The 23,906-nt window shown below is 33.6% G+C and overlaps 3 protein-coding genes and 1 long non-coding RNA gene across 9 annotated transcripts; 2 read left to right on the top strand and 2 right to left on the bottom strand.

Moving 5' to 3' along the window:
* Nucleotides 1-452: 452 nt before the first annotated feature.
* Nucleotides 453-2,192, top strand: LOC117681182 (uncharacterized). Its single transcript, XM_034444588.2, has 2 exons — nt 453-594; nt 748-2,192. Exon 2 carries the CDS (start codon nt 749-751, stop codon nt 2,018-2,020), a length of 1,272 nt encoding a protein of 423 aa, XP_034300479.2. The 5' UTR covers nt 453-594; nt 748; the 3' UTR covers nt 2,021-2,192.
* Nucleotides 2,193-3,443: 1,251 nt separating this feature from the next.
* LOC117681183 (RNA-binding protein 7) lies at nt 3,444-6,393 on the bottom strand. Its single transcript, XM_034444590.2, has 3 exons — nt 6,221-6,393; nt 4,404-4,563; nt 3,444-4,315 (listed from the first exon to the last, which is right to left on the bottom strand). Exons 1-3 carry the CDS (start codon nt 6,302-6,304, stop codon nt 3,696-3,698), a joined length of 864 nt encoding a protein of 287 aa, XP_034300481.2. The 5' UTR covers nt 6,305-6,393; the 3' UTR covers nt 3,444-3,695.
* A 95-nt stretch (nt 6,394-6,488) lies between these two features.
* On the top strand, nt 6,489-16,922 carry LOC136273163 (uncharacterized). The gene is made up of 5 exons (XR_010711380.1): nt 6,489-6,527; nt 6,737-6,812; nt 15,237-15,275; nt 15,404-15,478; nt 15,571-16,922. It is a non-coding gene; the product is annotated as an uncharacterized lncRNA (long non-coding RNA).
* Nucleotides 8,257-23,557, bottom strand: LOC105326869 (uncharacterized). Of its 6 annotated transcripts, none has more exons than XM_034444586.2 (10): nt 23,436-23,557; nt 11,651-11,893; nt 11,301-11,443; nt 11,054-11,183; nt 10,434-10,571; nt 10,039-10,230; nt 9,643-9,804; nt 9,380-9,517; nt 9,197-9,275; nt 8,257-9,098 (listed from the first exon to the last, which is right to left on the bottom strand). In XM_034444586.2, the coding sequence occupies exons 1-10, from the start codon at nt 23,443-23,445 to the stop codon at nt 8,348-8,350; spliced, it is 1,986 nt and encodes a 661-aa protein (XP_034300477.2). In that variant the 5' UTR covers nt 23,446-23,557; the 3' UTR covers nt 8,257-8,347. The 6 variants fall into 6 exon arrangements, with proteins under 6 accessions (XP_034300477.2, XP_011425393.2, XP_011425395.2 ...); XM_011427091.4 differs by lacking the exon at nt 23,436-23,557 and adding an exon at nt 12,056-12,365 and having other exon boundaries at nt 11,660-11,893; XM_011427093.4 differs by lacking the exon at nt 23,436-23,557 and adding an exon at nt 12,056-12,365 and having other exon boundaries at nt 11,301-11,440; nt 11,660-11,893.
* Nucleotides 23,558-23,906: the final 349 nt, after the last annotated feature.

The following is a 23,906-nucleotide window of genomic DNA, read 5'->3' as shown; positions in this document are numbered from 1 at the left end:
TTAAATCAAATAAGATTTTCTGATATCAAGAATTCAATTTTTTGGTATAAAAATAAATTAACTGTAATTCTTGATATTAAAAATTCTATTTTGTGATATCAGAAAATCATGTGTTGATATCAAAAATGATTTTCTGATTTCACAAAATACATTTTTTTCATATCAATAATATAAAAATATTTATTTTTTGATTAGAAAATACCTCAAAAATATTAAAACGGCGCATCATACCTTTGTATGTATAAAAATAGCTACGGTCAGTGCTAGCTCACCCATCACCTATTTATTTTTTTAAGATCAACTTATAAACTTTGTTATGAGTTACATCGTAAAAAAAACAACATTCAACTGCAACGTCATAAGCGAAACAAACAATTATTGTTGAAACAAGGAGGATAGCGTCACAATCAACAATGAACTAAAGGGAATGAACTCTTCAAACAACAACACAGGAAGTCGGTTCGATGATGATTCACGAAGGTTCAAGAATGTAAACAATGAATTATATAAACGTGACGGGTTCCTGAAGTCGCTTAGTCATCACGATCATAGGATAATTTAGGTGTATCGTTGTCATTCACCAAATTTGTTAAGGTAAGTGAAGTAAATTGTTAATTTTGTCAGTTGGTCGCCAGATCATTATCATGAACAGCTTAGAAATGGTAGAATCGAAGTATTTTTATGTAAAAGTTGCAAATAACCATAATAATTTGCAATTGGCTGAATATTTGCAATGTCTTTTTTCAGAATGAGAGTTGACATCATGAGATTTCCACAATATTCGGATTTTTTCTCGGATCCACCTTTTGGATTTGACTTATTTCACAGACGAAGGCAAAATTATGATGCTGCTGTGAGAGAGATTCCGGTCCAGTTTGACCCATTTTCATCTCTCCATACTTTCAGACAGAATCGGGCTACAGATAACAGATCAGCGTTCAGTGATTTTGATGGAGATATTCCGGAGGATTTTTGGGAACCAGTCATTCAGCAGGATAACAAGGCTTCAAAAAGGTCCAACACCTATAAAAAGTTGAAGAAAGACAGAAAACAGCTAGAGGAGATAAGCCCAGCTTTCCTTTACTTGTCTGATGATGAATCCTGTGATATCAATAATAGTGGTGTGTCCACAAAGAGCCGTCGTAAAAGTTTGTCCAGGTCCATTAAGAAAAGTCAGGACGCTAAGGCAGACGAATTCAGATCTTCTATACCAGGCACAGGTGCTGGATCTTTGCAGGCTGTAACAGATATAAAAAAGCCCAAAATGGGTGTTAGTCATACAGCAGATGAAGAATTAGAGAAAGCCTGTGATTACAAGTCCACACTTGAGACTGGTCAGAGTAAACCAGAGTGTATAGAAGTAGATTCATTAGAGGAAGCTGTTGATTATCAAGATCTGTGTGACTTCTTTGGGTGTGATGGAAGCACGACTCAACCTGAGACATCCACTAAAAGTTCTAGTTCTTCAAATATACGTCCAACTCCTAGCTATCCAGCTTATGATATCATCAGGACAATCCTGAAGAAAGAAAACAGATGTATAGACTATATTGAAGGCGATGGAAATTGTTTCTTCAGATCTCTTAGTAAAGTCATATATGAATCGGAGTCATGTCACAGCGAGCTCCGCCAAGCAGTGGTTGATTTATTGGAGAAGTTCCCAAGGGAATTTGAACAGTTCATTGATGGATCTGTGCATGAACATATTAAATCAATGCGAAAGCCTGGAACGTGGGCCACGCAGACAGAAATATACGTAGCTGCGACCCTACTACAGCGAGATGTGTACGTCCTTTCTCCTGACCACACGGGTGAAGTTTACAGATGGCTTCTTTTCTCGCCAAGATTCTCGTACAAGGAGGCATCAGTGTATGATCGGTGCTATCTTACCCTGTGCCACACCAATGGCAATCATTACGACAGGATTGCGTCCGTCAACAAAAACTGTAACTGTGGTGTTCCTCCCCCTCAAATGATGGGAATACAGGGGGCAGTGGATCTTACAGAGGAAGTTGTTTAATTTCAATTTCCTGTTTGTGCAATATAATTTGAATGTACTTGTACCTATATTTCATTATGTGCCAAAATTCAAAGCACCTGTATTCTATATTTTTGTTCAGCACGACTACAAGCAGTGGTAGTATTTTGTACAGTATTGTTCTTGTTATCAATAAATTATTCATAATAATGTACGTAGAGTGTAGTTATTTCTGATTTGGTAAAATTCATTAAAGGGACTTGGATGCAATTTAAGCAGAAAATTCTCAAATTATGAAAAGTAAATATGGATATTTTTAATCATTCGTCAAAATTTGAAAGTCAAATACATATGAGTTACAAAAAAGATACAGAGTTTAAAATTCTTTAAATTGTTATCTAAACAAAACTCGAGTCTTGTTATTGATTGCATATTTGTGATAATGGTATGAATTTCAATCAATTGTGGCTTCTTTTGTTGATAATATTATTTATGAACACAGAGTCAGTTTAACTTGTCAGTCATTTTGTCAAAGAAATGGTAATTTCTGTACTTAATAATTATTTGTAAACAAATATAAGACTCGAGCTTTGTTTACTTAACCATGATTTCTTATCTTTGTATCTCACTTGTAACTTGACTTTTAACATTCTAAATTTTGTCAAACAATCAAAATGCATGAGTAAGCAATTTTACATATAAGAAATAAAAATAAATTTTTATCACAAATGTGTTGGGGTCCCTTTAAAAGCTAAGCTTGGTTGAATAACTGCATGTATTTCACATGTGCTGAGCATTGTAGAGTTAGAGGTCATTATACTGCTTGATATGATCTAATCATATAGTACCTGTAATACAAAAATGTGCACACTTGCTACATAAATGATTTTTTATTCAAATGCATATAAAATGATTCAAAGACAAGACACAAATGAGTAATGTTTAATTTTCATACGAATTAATCTGAATTTCTGCTGAAGACATTAACATCAAATATACAAGAAATGTGTACATATCAGTTTATGTGGCATTATACTTCCGTTAAAATCTATAAGAACGACTATTATATCCAGTGCCACTCTCAGGTCTGATGTTTTAATTGTTGAATGTAAAAAATAAACAAAAAACAAAAACACCCAATGTATTCTAGGTTGCTGATACTCTAATCAACTAAAATAAAAGATTAAAACTGGCAGTATGAGGCGAAAGCTGTTTTGTGACAAGTAAAATAATCACTTTAAATGACATCATTTACTTGGGGTCAAACTAATGAGTATAAATTATGATTGATCTTAATGCAGTGTTAAAAAAAAGCTTAACTAAAATAAGTAGACACACCTATGAAAAGTGCATAAAAATAGAAGCAGAAATATTTATGGGTGTAAATTTTTGTTGATCTTTGATATAGATTGGTGTCTTTGAGATCTATATAATTTCATTGTTACAAAATAAAGAACCAAATAAATATTTTGCATGGGATATTATTAATGAATGTTTTAAAAAATAATACATGTGTACATGAAATTTAATCATAAACAAATATTTCTGCTTTTACTGTACCATAAAAAACATATGAAAGTTTTTATATGAAAGTTATAAATATATTTTGTGACATCTATTTAAGGTGTAGAATTTTGCTTCTCACTGTGAAGAAATGAAAGTTATAATTACTCCAATGATGACATGCTGCCAACAGATCTTGTATTTCACATCATAATCAATGTCTATAGGGCCTAGACTGCCAGGGTTGCTGGCGGCCCCCTCTATCGTACGGGTTTTGCATGTGATCATGCCCCCTTCTTTCATGTCTATGTCGATGAACATCTAAACTGGCTTTCTGTTTAGTCATAAGTCTCTCTCTCTTTTCATTATAGTAATCCTGGTCTCTGAGATCCCTGGGTTTCATCTCTTGAGGGCTGTTGTTAAAGTGTGAATTCCCTTGCAGTGGAATATGTTCCATGTTTCGAGACTCATCGAATCTATTATCCCATTTACTGTTGCCTCTGCTGTGTGACCCTCCTTGACCTTTGCTGTGTGACCCTCCTTGACCTTGAATATCCCTTCCTCCATGACCTTGATAATCCCTTCCGCCATGACCTTGATGATCCCTACTTCCATGACCTTGATGATCCCTACTTCCATGACCATGTAAATCCCTGTTCCCTGGGCTTAGAAATTCTCTTCCGTCATGTTGATTTCTTGAACTAGGCCAAGTATTTCCTCTTTGCATAGAGGGACTTTGATTATGTGCGGTAGGACTTTGATTAAATTGACCTTGAGAACCACTTGGAATATTTTCTGCTGGGCTGTTGTTAAGTGACAGAGTTGGTGTAGCACCTGAAACATTTACATATGTGAATTAAAAAGAATTAAAAGTATCAATAATTCTGAAATATTTCTCAAAATTTTTCAAGACTAAACTGACCTGTTCTTGGCTGTAACCTGAGGGGATTTCCCCAAACTCTGATCCCATCTAATAACTGAATGGCGTATGGCACAGAACATTCATGTTTGAATGTCACAAAACCAAACTTTTGAGGACGACCATCTTTAACAGGAATTGTTACTTTTTCAAGTGGCCCAGCCTATAAATACAAGATTTAACATGTACGGTAAATATTTTAAAAATGTACGGTGAAAAGTAACATCTAAATGCACAAACAACACTACCAGGTAGTTGTGTAGTTGTACTTTTCTTATTATATTAATAAACCAGATGGAGTTGTAACCATGAACAACGATGATTCCATAGATATGATAGCTATTGTTTTAAAAGCTCTTCAAGAACATTTATGTTGACAAGCCCTATAGAACTAAAGTTCTGAATAAGCAAAAAACTTAAATTGATGGGGTATTGATTCAACCTGATTTTTCCAGAAGAGCTACAGTTCTGTAGCTTTTCAAATCAAAAATGTTATCTACCTAAATATGTTGAAAAAGGGGAGGTAAAAGGATATAGTAATGTTTAGATAGTATTGTTTCAATGCCTAAATTAAAAAAAATATTTTGAAAGTAGTCTAATTTGGATAATTTATTGTTATTTATAAAGATAATCATATTAACTTTTACAAAAACAAAACAAATTGTTTGGTCAAAGAGAGATAATTCACAGTCAAATTTTAGTAATAAAATTTTGTAAAATAATTGATGAATGTCTGGGCATTACTGTTTCAGATTCACTAGATAAAGCAAGTGAAGCAAGCTCTACCAGCAAGACATGTGCAAATAAAGAACTTGAACCAGCTGCACTTTCATTCAACTGATTTTTTTGGCATCAGTTACTCAGAGACCAGTAATGGCCTGCTTTTATCAGACTAGCAGTTCCCTGTAAATATGGTTTCCAATTTCACACTCTCACGAGAACAAGCAAGATAAAAATAATTAATGACTATGTACATTGTAAATATACTGCTGACACAGCGTACACGGATATGCAACATCCAACCCTTTAATCTTTGTTCACTTTCAAATACAATCGAGTGACATATTAAACATAGGTTTTCTTGCACATTGATCCATCAGAATTTTTTGGGATCAGTAAATTTCGGCCCTCAATTCAATTCCAAGCATTGCAAATGGCGTTCTCAAGTTCTCCCAAGAATCAAAGTTAAACTTTTGAGAACCAGATAAAATGAGTGTCGTTTTTTAAGGTCAGATGGCATGTTCCTCAATATAACTTTTTTCATTTTTACTGCAACTTTTTATAAATAAACAAATTACAATTTTTTCTTCAATTGTAGAAGAGCAGAGAAAAGAATGGAAGCCCAAATTACTTTTATTGGAACTCTTTATAACTAGGAGATACAAAAAAGATGCTTGAGGAACGTGTCGTCCAACCTTAAGGTAAATAAAACAGTAAATTACATGTAGTTTTAATTATCAGGGGAGTTTTTAAAGAGCCAGGCGACACTAAACCACCGTGAACTCTGTTGTCACAATCATGTTAAATAAGGGGAAATAACTCTAACTGTAATTACTATAAAATCAAAGGTAAATCTTGGGGTTTTTCCCTACTATTGAATGAAAATCGTCTGAACCAAGAGGTATTTATAAATATTTATGTCTCTCGTATGATGATATGTATGTATACATATCTAATCATAAGCAACGCTCGCCCCTATAGTCGTGCCGCAAAACATATTAGCTTACAGAAGTGGAAGTTTAGGATATAAGGCTGTTAAAAAATTGTAGACCGTGGAAATAAATCATTATTAAATCTCTTTGGGAAAAAAAACCCATTACCTGTAAGAATAACTCGTACAGTATTTCTTCTTTTGTTCTTTCTGATAAATTCCCCACCCATAGTATTCTGTTGCGGCTGTCCATCACTGTCACGTATGATCAAAGATATATCGAAGATGATTTTGTGAAGTGAACTTTCTCTTTACTTTTTTTTCAATAATCAATGTTCACAATAGTTTTGAATAGCGCAGTCCAAAATTTGCACTATAATAAACTTTACAATGACTAAGAGTAAAGATAGTATGCTAAAAAATATCTAAGTAGATTTCAAAATTCCGAAAAAAGAAGACACGACTAGGTAGTGATTGTAAGTGTATCCTAACTGAATGAATAACTCTTACTGAAATCATTTGTTTAGCTATTGCTGAATATCGACTGAGTAGCCTAATGCAAAATTATATGTTATTAAAAAATCATTTGACAAAAGTTACGTACAGTAGAGTGTTTGTCGGTTCATATTAAATCAGTCTAGAAAAGTGAAGCCGACTAAAATGTTTTCCTATTTTCATATCCAAGCTCTTCTGATGAAAAAAAAGATTGATGTACAGTGTAGTAAAATGGCCAAGACCACCCAGTCCTCGTTATAGAACAGGTAAGAATATTTCAGTTTGAAAATACCGTGACCATGCTCAAAATGAGATATTTCCGGGGAAGGGGGATCCAAAGATCATTTTCCTTCTAATTTGTACTTCAAATTAAACGACATGAAAATACCCAAGCATGATAGCGGTAAAAAATTGTGCTAGGTATTCAGGGATAATTTCGAATAGAAAAGATATTAGACTTACCCATTATAAAGGGTTTCCGAAAGGAATCTGATTTTGTTTCTGTAAAATCTGAACTCTTGGTAAAAGAGATGGCTTTCCAATGAAAAAAAACCTTGTAAATTTTTTCCTAATCGATTTCAATTGTACCTTATTGTACCTCATCAGGCACGTGGCATCGGAGGGGGGGGGGGGGTGCCCTCCTCACTTTTTCTCGTAGGAAATAATTTTCTGAAAATTACATATTAAAAAGTGAATTATCCTGGAGTCCCCCCCCCCCCCTCCTTTTTTGGTAGTATGTAAAAAATTGGAATGAAAATGAGGAGATTGGAGTTATAGATATACTACCCCCCCCCCCATTAGGATTTTGAAGATTTTGGGAAGTTGCCTCCCCCCTTTTTTTCCCCTTTGCTTGCCAAGATTTTTTGGATGAGTCTGCCCCCACCCCCACTTTCGATGCTACGTGCCTGCTCATTGAGAGGTAATATGTGTATTATCGTTAAGAATCATAAAAAAAAGTAAAAGTATTAAATCGAACGCTAAACAGATCAGACTATAAACATCAAGTATTCATCAAACGCGCAGAAAAACTGGCTTCATTTCTAGCATCATTATATGACAATGAGAAGTTGAAATTCATTACAAAGTCCAGACTTATTTACCGTCAGTTTTGCTAAAATCTGCCATCTTCGTTGCCGAATGAACACAAAGAAGTAGGTGCCCCCTCCCCACTTTTTCTGTCAACAAACAATTTTCGTAAAGCATATACAATGTATAAATTTATTTAAGGAGGCGTTGTCCCCTACCTTTTTTGGGAGTACGTAAAAAGATATAGGAAAATTTGCTCCCGTCCTCCATCCCTAACGGATTAGGATTTTGAACATTGGCGAATAAGATTATTTTTTTTTAAATCGCTTGTCAAGATTTAGGACGTTTGCATCCCCAACACTTTCATAAACGATGCTACGTGCCAGATTAAAATTCAATATTTATAATTATTTAGATATTAAACACTTTTAAAGTGCCTTTATAAATTTAGATAGTAAAACTGAGTACACATCGAATGCTATTTATATTGATGCTGAAAAAATTAATTAAAACAATTTATTTAGCATTCAGCTAGGAATGTAGTAGTTCAATATTTTCAGTATAATCATGATTATGGTCATGGTCTTTGGGAAAGAACAAACATAAATTATAATTTTGTATGCAGCCACCAATAAAAAAAAATAATAACGCATATTATATTCATAAATGTAACAAAATCACAAAATGATTCAAATAATGAGTTTATTACTGTTACTTTACACGAAAAAATTGAACATAAGTTAGATCGGGTAATACTACTATTCATGCAGATGCTTCACACCATTGACACCATTTGATCGGCGTTATCTTCATCTCTATACACGGCCCTGTGAACCGTGGCGTACAGTTCGTTGGGATCCATGTGGATTTCACCGGCGGACTGTCTGTTCCTCACAGGAAAGCTGTACGTGTCTGCTAGGAACACCTCGTTGGCGGGCGGCGGGGGCATCGGCTGACGTAGTCTCATGTCGAGGTCCCTTTCCTCGTAGTCCGTGTCTATGATGACGTTGCCGTTTTCTCTTTGACGCCTCTGGTAATCGTTTTGGCCTCTGTGGATGGCATAGCTTATATCCCGGAAATCCCGTTCCTGACTAGGGTACGTGTTTAGAATTTCACAGCCCATCACAGGTCGCTCCTTTAGACGACCCTCACGCCAGGACCCTGTGGAAGTTTTCCTTGGTACCTGTACATGTAATTCGTTACCACATCGCCACGAACCTTGCTTGATGATTCGCTGGTTTTGTCTGAAAAGAGCCTCGTTTCGATTTTCCGAGGGAACGTCATACACTAGGTCACCCCCACTACGCACTTCCACCATCTTTTCCTCTGTTCTGTGCCAGTCTCCCAGCGTTTCTCCCTCCTTCGGCCATTCCCCTAGAATTTCACTTTCAGGTCGCACCTCTCTTCTTGCGCCATGGCGTACCTCAACATCGTTTCGCCATTCTCCAAGTTCTTTGCAATGAATTATTTCTGGTTTTTGGTTATAAGATTTCAAGGGCTTAAAATCCGAATTTGATACACAACACCTGAAATCAAAATTAATATACATACATATGATTTGCAATTCTAACTTGCGCAATATTTTCGTTTCTTAGAACCAATTTAGTAAATGTACTTTACATACCGCCTTGCCATATAAATGAAAACGCCAATTGCAAACACAAAGGCTACTCCAGACACAACCCCGATCCCCAGATACAAAACTGGAATAAATATGCACAATTATCCACTGTTGATGGTTCAGTGCATGTAGTTACAATACAAAGCGTTAGGATAAACACATAAGATTGATGAAATGAAAACTTACCGGCACACTTACTTGTAAGAAGTAACTTTTCTCTCTTTGGTTCCTGTCCAGCTGAGGTGGTGTTGTATGGATCGGTGTTATTCACTACAACATTCAGATCAATGGACGTGGAGAGGAATTCCTCTTTCTTCAGGGATCCTTCAAGTACGAACATACACTATTGTATTAGCCTCAAATACCTTTACAACAAGCAGTAGAAACCGAACCTCCAACCATAATTACAAAAAACCAAATTTTAAAAAGTAAGTTCTCTTTTTGCATACCATACTGACAAAGGAACCCGAGTGTCCTGTTACATGGAACCGTCGTCAATATGGCCTCGTCTTTGGAGGAAACACGGAGTGCTAAACAGCTTCCGGTAGATTTTGTTACGGAACTTCCTGAAACTGTCCACGTGGTCAGCTGAGATGGTGAAATCAAGCTACCTGAAACAGAACACCCTGAATAAACGCATGGAGCTACAACGTCTAGTTGTGTTGCATTAGTCATGATTTTCCATATTCTTAATTTCGTCTTGTATATAGGTATTTTTCAGTTTAAAAAACGCGTGTAAGTCAAAGTAACAGTTTGAATATTAATCAGCTATTTGCTTTGACAGATGTAATATTTAGGACGAACTGAATAACTTGAAATGAGAAATGCAACCACGAACAATATACCATCCAACCACCGCCATTGAACGTCCTTTTTGATGGCCACCCAGAACTTTCCAGTCGGTAGATCATCGTCAATGTTGATAGACGCTAGGCTTCCGTTCAGGGAATGACATGTCTTCCAAGCCTTGGACCACGTGTCTGGAGTGAAGGACGGCCGGAAGCAGTGGGTGCTGCCCCCGCAGTATGAATTGCTGTCTACAAAGAACATTGCAGCATAGTTGGAATATTTCACTGGTCTGATATAGTAACACCTTTTTCTTGCAAAGTTAGCCAAGTAATATTACAAAATCAATCGACCCCCTCCCCCTCCCCCAAATATATTTATATATCATAAAAATATTTGTATATAAATACATGTCATTCATAGACTAATATCCCTTTGGTTTTTCAATCATTACCAAATCGACAGAGGTACTTCAGGTGAGTGAGACAGTCCACGGGCCGCATGGTCCTCTCCCCTGACTGATCTATATGGATGTAGGCACACATTTCCCCGTCCGTTTGGTTCCCTACGATTTCTATCACACTCTTTTTGTCTTTAAAAACGATTTTAATGAAAAAAAAGTAAATTTGATTAACAATAAACATCCATTGTTGATATGCATAACTTGTTTGCCCTTGACGGTCTAAAATAGGAAAAGTATCTATTAACATCTACATGTACTAGTTTTGAAAAGACATTAATTATAAAAGCGCATAATTAATGCGCTATCTTACTAGACAGTATAAAAATATGAAATCGTTATTATGATTTCATCATAGGAGAAAGAATTAAAAGGGTGTGAAAATTCTACATGTGTATAACTTTTTCGTAATCAATACAAAAAGGTATTACCAGACGTCGACTTATCTTTACTAACAATTATCTGTAAAAAGTAAGATATATTCCGCTGTGAACGTCTCAAAACCCAAGTGATCAGTTTGATATGAATACTATTGTTATGCATGTCATTTCCTCTTATGTAACTCTCTGAGTGTCAGTGTGAACGTGAGAGGTTGCTCGCAGTGCTCCACTTACAGCTGTATACAGACACGCCCTTTATTCCACCACAAGTGTCAGAGTCACAGCGAGTACATCGAATGTCACAGTCAGCCTCTGGGAGACGCGTCAGCTGGTGTAAATGATGGTCACACAAACACATCGTACTCTGAAACGAAGAACTTCACACTTCAATATATTCTCTCGGTATCAACATTGCTACAAGTAAAACCCGAATAACACGATCAAGTATTCGTATGTATCTGAGTTCATGAATGTATCATACGTATAGGCCAACTGTTCCCGTCCAACCACATTGTTCAAAACAGTCTCTGGCGTTGATATTTTTCAGTGGAATTCCTCCCTTAATAAGGGTAGATCGAAAGCAGCCCTTGTAAACGATCAATTCTTTTGATGGTCTGCCATCTACTAGAGACAAAACAATTTGAAATGAATTTGTATCAGTGAACTTATCAAAACTTTTTTATCGATACAGTATGAAACCAGTAAGGAGTAAGAGTATATATTGAGGTTGATATTGCTGTAAACTGGAAAAGGTTTAAGGTGGTGGTTGATAATGAAGACAATGATGCATTTGATAATAAAATGGATGATGGAACAAACCAATTGACTTACCTGGCGTACCTGGGTTACTTTGGTTATTGTGACACCGGTTGTCATAGAGATTCCAACCATTGTCTTGGAGATGACCGCCGACCCAGTATATGGCCTCTGGACGGAATACAGCGTCCAACCGTGTCAGGTCTATCACCTTTGATGAAGTTTGTAACTGAGCGAGATAACCCCCCCTATCCCCACATTTTGATTTTGCTGTTGACCAAGACAATGGATGGTAAAATGCCTCCAACTGTGCCCGCGCTAATGGGAAATATATACAAAATAACTGCAAGAGCTTGTATATCTTTTTACTTATCAAACAAGAAAGAAATCTAAGGTTATATAAATTAAAGTTTGTTGCTTTTCATATTCTATATGGAAAATAAACTACATTTGATTTAAAGTGATGCAAGAAAAACCTACCTTTAGAAAAACAAAATAGTACAAGAAATGTCAAAATCTCCATCTCCTCTGAACAGAATGAGAATTCACATTAAAAGTAAGCCGGAAATGTATCAATAAATGGCCCGCTAATGAGGGGAAACGTACTTAAGTAGTAGTAGCAGAGTAAGAAGTAGAGGGGTGTACTTCAGAAGAGTTTATTATGACCGCCGGGGAACTAAGGTAGCTTACTGATGGTAAGAAGTCGACTGATCAACTGACTCAAACACCAGGTCTTGTTAAAATTTATTAATTTTTTTTTCAATCTTAAGCCCAGAGGAAATAAAAGATTATGACTTCCTCTTCGGTGAACTTTAAAACAAAACATTCAAAATCTGTTCATTTATAGTTTTCGATCCATAATAGCTTCTAATGCAATAAATCAGGATACATAACATATACATATATGCATGGGCTGAATACTCAATATTCAATGCTAGAAAATAAAGTGCTAATATGGATTGGATACCTTAATTCAGATCCAATAGAATAAAAGATTCAAACAGAGAAGTGCTACAGACGAACAGCTTTTCATTTGTAATGAACCTATAATTTGTTATGTACGATAAGTTTTTTTTCTCATACGTTATAAAAGAATAAGCAGAAAATAAAACTAGTATCTGCATTAAAATTCTTAAGATACACACACATATAATGTATTATATTCTTAGAGACATTCTATAGATCAACACTTTAATCAGCTGGCTCCCGATAGTTTGGATTTAATGCACGTTTTCTTTTTGTTGTTCAGAGCTGTAGTATACAGTGGTAAGACTGTGAATATTTTTCACGATTCTCCTTAGAACACATAGGGCTGAGTGCTGGCTTTCTTTTTTATCTCTTTGGAATTTAATTCTTGCAACGAGAGTTGTTTCTCTTTGACTATTTTATATGTCCTGGTTTCGTATTTAATATCAATGCAGATGTATTAATGGATTCACCTGCCGTACAGGATTAATAATGGGCCAACCCTGAGATAATCTCTTGGTGTTGGACCCAGCTTCATGATACCTCCAACAAACCAAGAAGGGTTATAGTTTTCAGACTTTTACGTGAGTGTGGTATGCATCAGCACCGAAGGTCGATCTGATTCCACTGACGATACCAGTAGTTTACTAGTTTATATGTTTCAAAGTCTAACATAGTCGATGAAAAACTCAATGAAAGAATTAAAAAAGACCATAATTAAAATCAATTATCAAACAGTATTGAGTAACTAGTGACATTTTAGTAACAAATATGCATGAAAAGAATAAATTAAGATGAAAGATAAAGTGTTAGATAATATACACAAAAGTCAGTTAAGAGATAAACTGTCCATCTCTGGCCGTGCCTCAGGTGGGATTTAAGGCTGTGCGGATTAGAGAAAGTTTAACACAATTGTTGAAATGTAAGAACAATTTTGTAACAATTAACAAATAACGAAGAAATAAATTTTGTATTTGTTGCGGAATCACTGAATTAAATATATACAAACATTGTAATCTTCTGTTACTGAACAATAAATGACTTTATACCTCCAAAAACATTAATGTTTTTTGAATAAACATATCTCTCATTTAAGTTGACTTTAAATTCTTTTCCTTGTGCTTCTGATGAATTTGAAAAACAATGTATTTTATCTTCATACAAACTCTTAAAAGTATTTTTTGTTTAAAAAAAAGTTGCCTTGCATGTCTATCGCAAATGAAACCTGCTTAGCACAAAAACGTTTGGATATGAACAAGATAAGGCCTAGCTGAAGTTCATGAAAATTGCAATCTGGGATTGCGAAAAAAAACCTGGGAAAATTTCATGTCACATCTAATTAGAATGAACTTTAGTTCTATATAAACGTCAGTCCTACATATAGTGGATTTTCCATTCATTAAATAAACAGAAAACATCGATTTACACGAAACAACTAAATTAGTATTCAGAAGGTAAACAATTTGTCATCCATCAAGTAAGATAACGGAATTTATAATATTTGAACTTTAATACTTCTTTTTAATCATTTCATACTTGAATAGATTATTTTCCTACATATTGAGGATTTTAATCGGATTTTATAGATACTTGATGAAGTTGATTTCTTAGTCTTACACTTGAAAAGAACTTTGTTATATACCATACTAGGTGTGATATTATTAGTTCTGTCAGGTAGCATACTATTTTTTGTTGACAATTTTCTTTGAAAAGATAAAGGCAGACAAAAACTCTTAAAAACCGTAGATGTTTCTCCCAGAGAATTATAATTCTTTATCTATCCCATGTAAGTTCGGGAACCTCATTTGTGTTCGAGCTGCATGTGGGGAGCTGTGGATTGAGACTTTTTTCATACTACCGATCAATCATGGAATTTTTAATTCGTTTGAAATTAGATATAGGTCAGTAACAGATAGGACAATCTTTTTTGAATTGGCATTAGCTTGATAAAGATGATTAAATGTAGGGAACTAAAAAGATATCTAGAAACAATGACGTTTTAAGTTATGTTTTCCCTTTTCAGTCGAACGTTTTCTCCTAAAAAAAAAACCCACATATGCAATAAAGTTACAGTTACTCATTATGCTTAATTGTTAATTTTTCAAAAATGTCTTGACAACATCCAGAAAATGTATCTGTCTTGGAATTATTTTTGGATCGACGACCTTATTTACAAAAAGAATTTTATCAAATTAAGTTTATTGAAAATTATATAGTAAATTTATATAGCATAAGTTTCAGTTGTCAAGCAGGATTTAAATACATGTAGATCTATCAGGGAAGATTCGGTTCTCAACAGATCTGTTAATAGTTCGAACTTATTCATCAAAGTATTGCATTGACGAAAAAACAACCCCAAACTGAATTTCAAATAGAATATTCATGACCGGTTTGAATCGAGAATATGAATAATCTAATGCTTTAGAAAAACCATCAGCAGATTTGAATCGAGAGTTCATTTTGCATTCTTTGATCTCTCAATTAAATTTTTCTTATACTCTATTAATGATAGATTAATTGCTATCAATAGAAGCAAACTTTTTGAAATGACGGATTGCTGATATTTATGATTTATCAGCATATTTTTTCTGAAACATTATACTATAAATTATACGAGTAAAACACAGACAGCGTATAGAAATCTTTAGAAAAATGAAGACATATATTTTTCTGTTAATTTGGGTCAATTTTGTAGCGATATACCCGCAATTGATGAGGAAAACTGGAGATCGTGGTAAGGTTTAAAACATTTCACAAATACTGTCATAAAATGTGTTTTGTCAATTTTTTCGGCCATTTATGATAACAACACTTAAATTAAGAACCGCTTTAAATAGTTAATAAACATCTGTTTTGTAACAGTGAGCATATTCGGAAGAATTCATAGTTTTTCCATACCCCTACGTACAAAGATACCGGATCAAAGTGCCTTAATGGGTAATACATTAATCAGTCATAATTTGATTTTTTTCATGATTAAGATTGTAAGATTTTAAAAATCTATTAGTTTTTCGAAATCTTTTTTTCAGTTCAAAGAAATTATGTACCACCATTGCGCAGATACCCTACTCAGAGAAGATCACAATTTTTATGTCAAATTTGTTTGCAAATTGCACTTCAAAATAATTTGGACTCGAGTATTTGTACACGGTTTTGTCCTGAACTTAGACCCATACCTATTTTCGCCTTGGATTTTAGACGAACATTCTAAGAAAAAGCATTATGTATTAATTACGAAAAACGAATACCTGACTTGTGTTTTGTTAGGAAAAATTCGAATACCGTATATCACGTGCCTTTAAAATAACTCATTATAGACAGAAATTCTTAAACTGATTTCGTTTAGTTAAATAAGGTATTAGCAATATATTGATTGAATAACAAATCGAAAATAGTAAAATAATATAATACTGAACAAATTGACAATAGTAAACTAATATAATACTGAACAAATTGACAATAGTAAAATAATATAATACTGAACAAATTGACAATAGTAAAATAATTAATACTAAACAAATTGACAATAGTAAAATAATTAATACTGAACAAATTGGCAATAGTAAAATAATTAATACTGAGTATTTATTTGATGTTGTTAAGGGGGCTGGATGGTTATGGCCATTTTTAGATTTTTTAAATCTTCTTTTAGAGAGTTGTTTATAAACATTTGAAAAAAAATCTCAAGGTTAAAAGCTATAATTTATGGATTTTTTCTTTACTATATAAAAGTTAATAACATAACAAATTATATCTGAAAATTAAAGCTAGATAGACCTGAAGGTCAATTTGTTAACCAAACAGCCTCCTAAATGTTTTTTTCAAAGTTGTAATTCAAACCATTCAGTATTATCGAATTGATTAACAAATTGACAATAAACAGTTTAGGTATAAAATAATGGTATAGAGAATAGTGTAATGTATATAACTGAAAAAATACCTCAAGCCTTTGGCTAGCAATTATCAATGGTAATGAAATTAACAAATATTGAACCATGGATGTGGATTTAAACAAGTGTAACTTTGTATCGGTTGTATTTTACAAAAATACTCTCATAAGAACAAAGTATTCTTTAATATTTAAAATTACGCATGCATTTTTTTTAAAAATAATTCTGTTGGTCAGCAAAACCCACCAATTTTCTTGTGAATTTGTTTTACAACGTTATAGAAATTTTAAAATGTAAAATTGTATGCAGAAATAAAGAATTAAAACACATTGTTTACATGTATTTGTCGCTTATAATAAATCTTTTGCATTTTAGAGGTTATGCTTCAATTTTTTCAATTCATTTGAATTTCCATTCACATCATGTGTACAATACATGATAACAAATTAGATAAATATTCTCAAAGTGAAGGAAATTTTCTTGAGAGAGAGAGAGAGAGAGAGAGAGAGAGAGAGAGAGAGAGAGAGAGAGAGCTAAAAAAGAAGAAAAATAGGAGAGCAAAAGAGAAAAACCCAAAAGAATATAACCAAACTTGTAAAACTATATTCCTATCATAAATACATTGTACATTATCTGAAGCATAAATGTTCACAATCCTAATGTAATAAGTAAAAGACAAAGTTATTTTTACCAAAATTAAAATCATTTATGAAAAACAAATTGCTTAAATGACAACATAATTCTTTGTGGAGAATTTTATTGTCAAGTTAATGATAAATGTGATAAAATTCCATACGCTTTTGAAAAAAAACCCCATAAACCATGAACAATTTCAATTAACATTTGGAAAAGTGTATTCTACACTTAAAAGTTTACAAAATGCAGATGGTTTAAAAGTATCTTTGAATGACGAAATCTCGAAAACTTTAGATGTTATAAAAGCATTCTGAGGATGTGCTGGGTCAAAAATTAATAATAGTAAAAATGAATGCATATTGTTAGAAGATATGAAGAATGAATTTGAAAAGCTTCATGGAATCAGAGTAACAAATAAAATTATTAAATGTAAAGGTATTTATGTGGGCAATGATAAGGAAGAATGTTATAATGAAAACTGGAGGAGAATTCATAATGATATGGAAAACCATTTGAATCTTGGAAACGTAGAAAATTAACACTCTTTATAAAAGCATGTATTATTCGGACACTAGCTACATGCATTTCAAAACTTATATATATTTTTTCAATACTATGTCTTCTTAATAGCAACTTTATCAAACAAGAGGCCCATGGGCCACATCGCTCACCTGAGGAACAATAGGTATGATAAAATCAGCTTAATGGAGTCATAATACAAACAATCTGGACAATGTACAATAATACATGTAGATCCTGTATAAATAAAATCCATTTTTCCCCCTGGATATTCTTATGTTTATAATCATAAGTCCCTTTTCTAACAGGATGATTTTATAGTCATATCACATGTTGAGTATTGCAGTTCTCAAAAAGATCCTGAACAATTGTTTATATATGGGATATAAAGCTACATCAAACTCTGAACCTTCTTGTGAGGCCGAAGAATTGTCCTGACGCCAAAGTCTTAACATTTATAAAGAATCATCTGGGTGATTAGTTTCTGAGAAGAAGATTTTTAAAGATTTACTCTATATATTCCTATGTAAAACTTTAACACAACACCCCCCCCCCCCATTGTGGCCTCACCCTACCCCAAGGGATCATGATTTTCACAACTTTGAATCTACACTACCTGAGGATGCTTCCACACAAGTTTCAGCTTTCCTGGTTGATTAGTTTCTGAGAAGAAGATTTTTAAAGATTTACTCTATATATAACTATGTAAAAATTCGACCCCCCATTGTGGCCCCACCCTACCCCCGGGGGTCATGATTTTCACAACTTTGAATCTACACTACCTGAGGATGCTTCCACGCAAGTTTCAGCTTTCCTGGCTGATTAGTTTCTGAGAAGAAGATTTTTAAAGATTTACTCTATATATTTCTATGTAAAAATTCGACCCCCCCAATTGTGGCCCCACCCTACCCCCGGGGGTCATGAATTTCACAACTTTGAATCTACACTACCTGAGGATGCTTCCACACAAGTTTCAGCTTTCCTGGCCTATTAGTTTCTGAGAAGAAGATTTTTAAAGATTTACTCTATATATTTCTATGTAAAAATTCGACCCCCCCAATTGTGGCCCCACCCTACCCCTGGGGGTCATGATTTTCACAACTTTGAATCTACACTACCTGAGGATGCTTCCACACAAGTTTCAGCTTTCCTGGCTGATTAGTTTCTGAGGAGAAGATTTTTAAAGATTTACTCTAAATATTCCTATGTAAAACTTCGACCCCCCCCCCATTGTGGCCCCACCCTACCCCCGGGGGTCATGAATTGCACAACTTTGAATCTACACTACCCGAGGATGCTTCCACACAAGTTTCAGCTTTCCTGGTTGATTAGTTTCTGAGAAGAAGATTTTTAAAGATTTACTCTATATATAACTATGTAAAAATTCGACCCCCCCATTGTGGCCCCATCCTACCCAAGGGGGTCATGATTTTCACAACTTTGAATCTACACTACCCGAGGATGCTTCCATTAAAGTTTCAGCTTTCCTTGGTGATTAGTTTCCGAGAAGAAGATCTTTAAAGATTTACTCTATATATTCCTATGTAAAACTTATGTAAAACCCCCATTGTGGCCCCACCCTACCCCCGGGGGTCATGAATTTCACAACTTTGAATCTACACTACCTGAGGATGCTTCCACACAAGTTTCAGCTTTCCTGGCTGATTAGTTTCTGAGGAGAAGATTTTTAAAGATTTACTCTAAATATTCCTATGTAAAACTTCGACCCCCCCCCCATTGTGGCCCCACCCTACCCCCGGGGGTCATGAATTGCACAACTTTGAATCTACACTACCCGAGGATGCTTCCACACAAGTTTCAGCTTTCCTGGTTGATTAGTTTCTGAGAAGAAGATTTTTAAAGATTTACTCTATATATAACTATGTAAAAATTCGACCCCCCCATTGTGGCCCCATCCTACCCAAGGGGGTCATGATTTTCACAACTTTGAATCTACACTACCTGAGGATGCTTCCATTAAAGTTTCAGCTTTCCTTGGTGATTAGTTTCCGAGAAGAAGATCTTTAAAGATTTACTCTATATATTCCTATGTAAAACTTATGTAAAACCCCCATTGTGGCCCCACCCTACCCCCGGGGGTCATGAATTTCACAACTTTGAATCTACACTACCTGAGGATGCTTCCACACAAGTTTCAGCTTTCCTGGCTGATTAGTTTCTGAGGAGAAGATTTTTAAAGATTTACTCTAAATATTCCTATGTAAAACTTCGACCCCCCCCCCCATTGTGGCCCCACCCTACCCCCGGGGGTCATGAATTGCACAACTTTGAATCTACACTACCCGAGGATGCTTCCACACAAGTTTCAGCTTTCCTGGTTGATTAGTTTCTGAGAAGAAGATTTTTAAAGATTTACTCTATATATAACTATGTAAAAATTCGACCCCCCCATTGTGGCCCCATCCTACCCAAGGGGGTCATGATTTTCACAACTTTGAATCTACACTACCTGAGGATGCTTCCATTAAAGTTTCAGCTTTCCTTGGTGATTAGTTTCCGAGAAGAAGATCTTTAAAGATTTACTCTATATATTCCTATGTAAAACTTATGTAAAACCCCCATTGTGGCCCCACCCTACCCCCGGGGGTCATGAATTTCACAACTTTGAATCTACACTACCTGAGGATGCTTCCACACAAGTTTCAGCTTTCCTGGTTTTCTGGTTCTTGAGAAGAAGATTTTTGAAAATTTCTCGAAATTTTTCATTAATTTCTAATTATCTCCCCTTGAAAACGGGTGTGACCCTTAATTTTCACAACTTTGAATCCCCTTTGCCTAAGGATGATTTGTGCCAAGTTTGGTTGAAATTGGCCCAGTAGTTCTTGAGAAGATGTTGAAAATGTGAAAAGTTTATGGACAGACGGACAGACGGACAGACGGACGACAGACAAAATGTGATCAGAATAGCTCACTTGAGCTTTCAGCTCAGGTGAGCTAAAAATACAGAGATTGATTTTTAATTTTATCTTGAAGAAAACGAAAAGAATCAAACGAAATACTTTAAGGTGGCTCAACACCAATGCGTTATTTGATGGATCGATGAAGAATCATTTTTGAAAAATGATTATACAAAAATGACACCTATATCAGCTTCCAATTATTTTATATGAATTATTTAGTAATTTTTTATAGAAACCCGAAACATCGTTTTAGCTGCGAACAGGATACTCTCAATGCGTTATTTGATGGATCGATGAAGAATCATTTTTGAAAAATGATTATACAAAAATGACACCTATATCAGCTTCCAATTATTTTATATGAATTTTTTAGTAATTTTTTTATAGAAACCCGAAACATCGTTTTAGCTGCGAACAGGATATTTTAGAGCTAAACATTTGGTATCAATTAATGCACAATACAATTATCTATAAATACATACCAAAGACGGCCATATAAACTTTATGATATTTAAAAAAAAAATGAAAAGCAAGAATTGATATACTAGTATATATATATTTTAAATCTTTGGATAAATACTGCAAATAAACTGTTACTGGAATTTAACATTTGCTGTACAATCATATTTCAACAAGAGAATGAAACGAAATAGTGAAATTAAAGAAAACTTGGAAAATCTTAAAATCAAACCGATCCCGATTGAAATTAAACTAATCCCGAACGAAATCATATAAAGTCAAATTGTATCACAATTTTGCAAAATTTCAAGTTGTTTAGCTGTAAAATGGTTTGGTCAATTACATACGATTTATTCTGAATAAACTGCAGAATTTTTGTAAAATTTCAATCTTAGATAATCCTGATGGGGATCAGTTTTTTTCGATCGGGATTGGATCAAATATGATATATAGCAATTTTTCTTTGTAAAATATCATTGTTTAGTAGGTACTTTATATGACTATATGCTATTCTTAAAATTTTATCCATAGATTAAAAAGATATAATATAATTACAATTTTGATTTTCAGAAATATTTGTTTAATTTCAAAATTCAATAATTGACCAAACAATCTTTGGCATGTACTGTGGAATCATTAACATTCGCGGGGGTCAATTTTCGTGGATTGCTTAAATTCTACATGTTCGTGGGGATGTAATTTCGAGTATTTTCAAACTTATAAAAAGAAATACGACTTAATAACTCTAATTTAAAAATTCATGAGGGATGTTAATTCGTTGATGAGAGGTACCCACGAATTCCCCGAAAATTGAGCAATCACGAAATCTAGTGATTCCAAGTATTTATTCATAATTATATTACACAATAATTGATAGTTTTAAGCTCTAAAATACCATGTTTGTCAAAACAGTTTTTCCTATTTCACTGCAAAAATACATAAAAATCATACAAAATAACTGAAAGCCGATATTGATCTCTGTTTCGTGGAATCATATTTCCAAAAGATTCTCTAACGATTCATCAATTAAAATTTTTGGTGTGTCGTGGAGATTATCTATAGTAGACATAGATTGTAAGTTAAAGTCATTAAAACAGCGTGGATTCCAAGATTACTCAACTCAAAAGGCACCCTTTTTGATATTTTTAATAACCAGTGTAAAAAACTTAATATCGATATACATTTTCTTATGAAGTGCTTCATTACTAAAACAGAAATTTTCAATAGCATAAAATTACCTTTATTCTATGGAGAAATATTTTGTTGTTTTAATGAATGTAATTGTGAATTACACTATGCGAAAAGAACTTCTGATGATATTTTACAACAACTAATATGGAACAATTGCAAATTAGTATGTAAGCAAAGGTCTTTGAAAATTGGAATAAATCAGGAATACTATATATTGAAGACGTGTTTGACGACGAGGGTAATTTCAGACGACTGGAACATTTTGCAAATGTTATTAATAAATCTTATTGGTTATGTGATTACAAAATTTCCTTTTCAATAACTAAACCAATTCAAGGACTTAACTCATTCAGCTATGCAAGCTTTATTAAAATACAAAACGTAATGAGTTTTCATTCCTGAAATTACAACTTGACTGGTAATCTAGTAACTTTTCTATAAAAACATTGTTGAAAAAAAGTTTTGTAAGCCTTGTTTTTTTTTTTATCAAAACTGTGTAAAGAATTTGAAATATATGATGAGAAAAGTTGGAAAATTATTTATGAATGCAAGATTAGAGATACATTGTATAAAAGATAAACATGTGGCATAATTCAGTTACAAGCTTTTAAATAATGTATTATGTGATAATGTATATATGAGTAAATGGAAAAAATATATATCAAATCAATGTGTACACTGTCAACAAGAAGACAATATAAAACATTTCGTGTTTTTATTACAGTTAACCTTCCTATATGAATGTCTAGCTGTCGATTGTATAATGACTCCTCTAATTCACTTGAATTTAGTCTTACATGTATAGTTTTAATGAACCAATACATATAATTAAAGGTGCATTTTTATTTGTACTTTGTTCTAGATTTATAATTATATAGCATTCTGAATAATGGAATTAAAATTAGATTTGAACGGAAAACCATATTAGCCAAAAATAAATCTTTTATAACCAGATTACGTAGTTGATCGTGTGAAAAATGAATTAAAGAGTATATTTATCAATTATTGAAACAATATCTATCAAGAATGTAATGATTTAAAAATTTAAAAATTCAAAGCATACATTCTAATCCAGCTAATTTTTAATCTAATAAGTATATGAGTATTGGGACAAGTTTGCAACGCCACCCATATTTTTAAGAAACGTATTTTATCATTTGCAATGCACTCTATATATAAGATACGCATACTTGGACAAAATTAAATCATTAAAACAAAGTTTGAATTTTGATTATATGACATACAAAACAACGCAAGATGAATAATTCATATACTGACCATTTGCCATCTTATATGGTATCTCACACAGGGCTACTCACAAACTTTATTTTCCTGATACAATAATTTAAAGGTCCTTCAAAATGGCAATAACGAACATGAAACATGAAAGCTTGTTGACTATATGTACACAATTAACAGAAACCATTAAGATTTGAAAAATACAAGTCCTTTTTTGGAAAACCATTCATGTTATTTGTAAAAGCTGGGGAAATCTGGAAAGTTTTCCAAATCGTTTACACATTTCTTGTTTTTTTTTTTTTTTTACTTCTATTTGTTTTAAAGAATCTAAGACTTTTTAGAATTAATATTTAAATTCAATGTACATATATTGTAATATTTTGGAATATTAATAGCAATGTGCCGAACGACTTATCAGCTTACTTTTATTTCCCTTTATAGCGAATCTTAACTGGATTAATTTGTGGGTGACGCTTTACTTATAACACCCAACTGATTGGCAGCACTGAT

This window comes from Magallana gigas, chromosome 2, assembly GCF_963853765.1.
Source record: "Magallana gigas chromosome 2, xbMagGiga1.1, whole genome shotgun sequence".
In the NCBI taxonomy this organism is placed as follows: domain Eukaryota; kingdom Metazoa; phylum Mollusca; class Bivalvia; order Ostreida; family Ostreidae; genus Magallana; species Magallana gigas.
Note: the sequence above shows the minus strand (reverse complement) of the source record. Positions and strands in the feature narration are given on the sequence as shown.

Coding starts and splice junctions, on each gene's coding strand:
- LOC117681182 (XM_034444588.2), top strand. CDS start 749: ATGAGAGTTGACATCATGAGATTTCCACAATATTCGGATTTTTTCTCG.
- LOC105326869 (XM_011427089.4), bottom strand. CDS start 12,098: ATGGAGATTTTGACATTTCTTGTACTATTTTGTTTTTCTAAAG. Junction 10,572..11,053: donor GGGCGTGTCTGTATACAGCT/GTAAGTGGAGCA, acceptor TCGTTTTTAAAG/ACAAAAAGAGTGTGATAGAA. Junction 9,518..9,642: donor CGGGTTCCTTTGTCAGTATG/GTATGCAAAAAG, acceptor TCGTACTTGAAG/GATCCCTGAAGAAAGAGGAA.
- LOC117681183 (XM_034444590.2), bottom strand. CDS start 6,304: ATGGACAGCCGCAACAGAATACTATGGGTGGGGAATTTATCAGAAAGA. Junction 4,564..6,220: donor TGTACGAGTTATTCTTACAG/GTAATGGGTTTT, acceptor TTGTATTTATAG/GCTGGGCCACTTGAAAAAGT. Junction 4,316..4,403: donor CAGGTTACAGCCAAGAACAG/GTCAGTTTAGTC, acceptor TAAATGTTTCAG/GTGCTACACCAACTCTGTCA.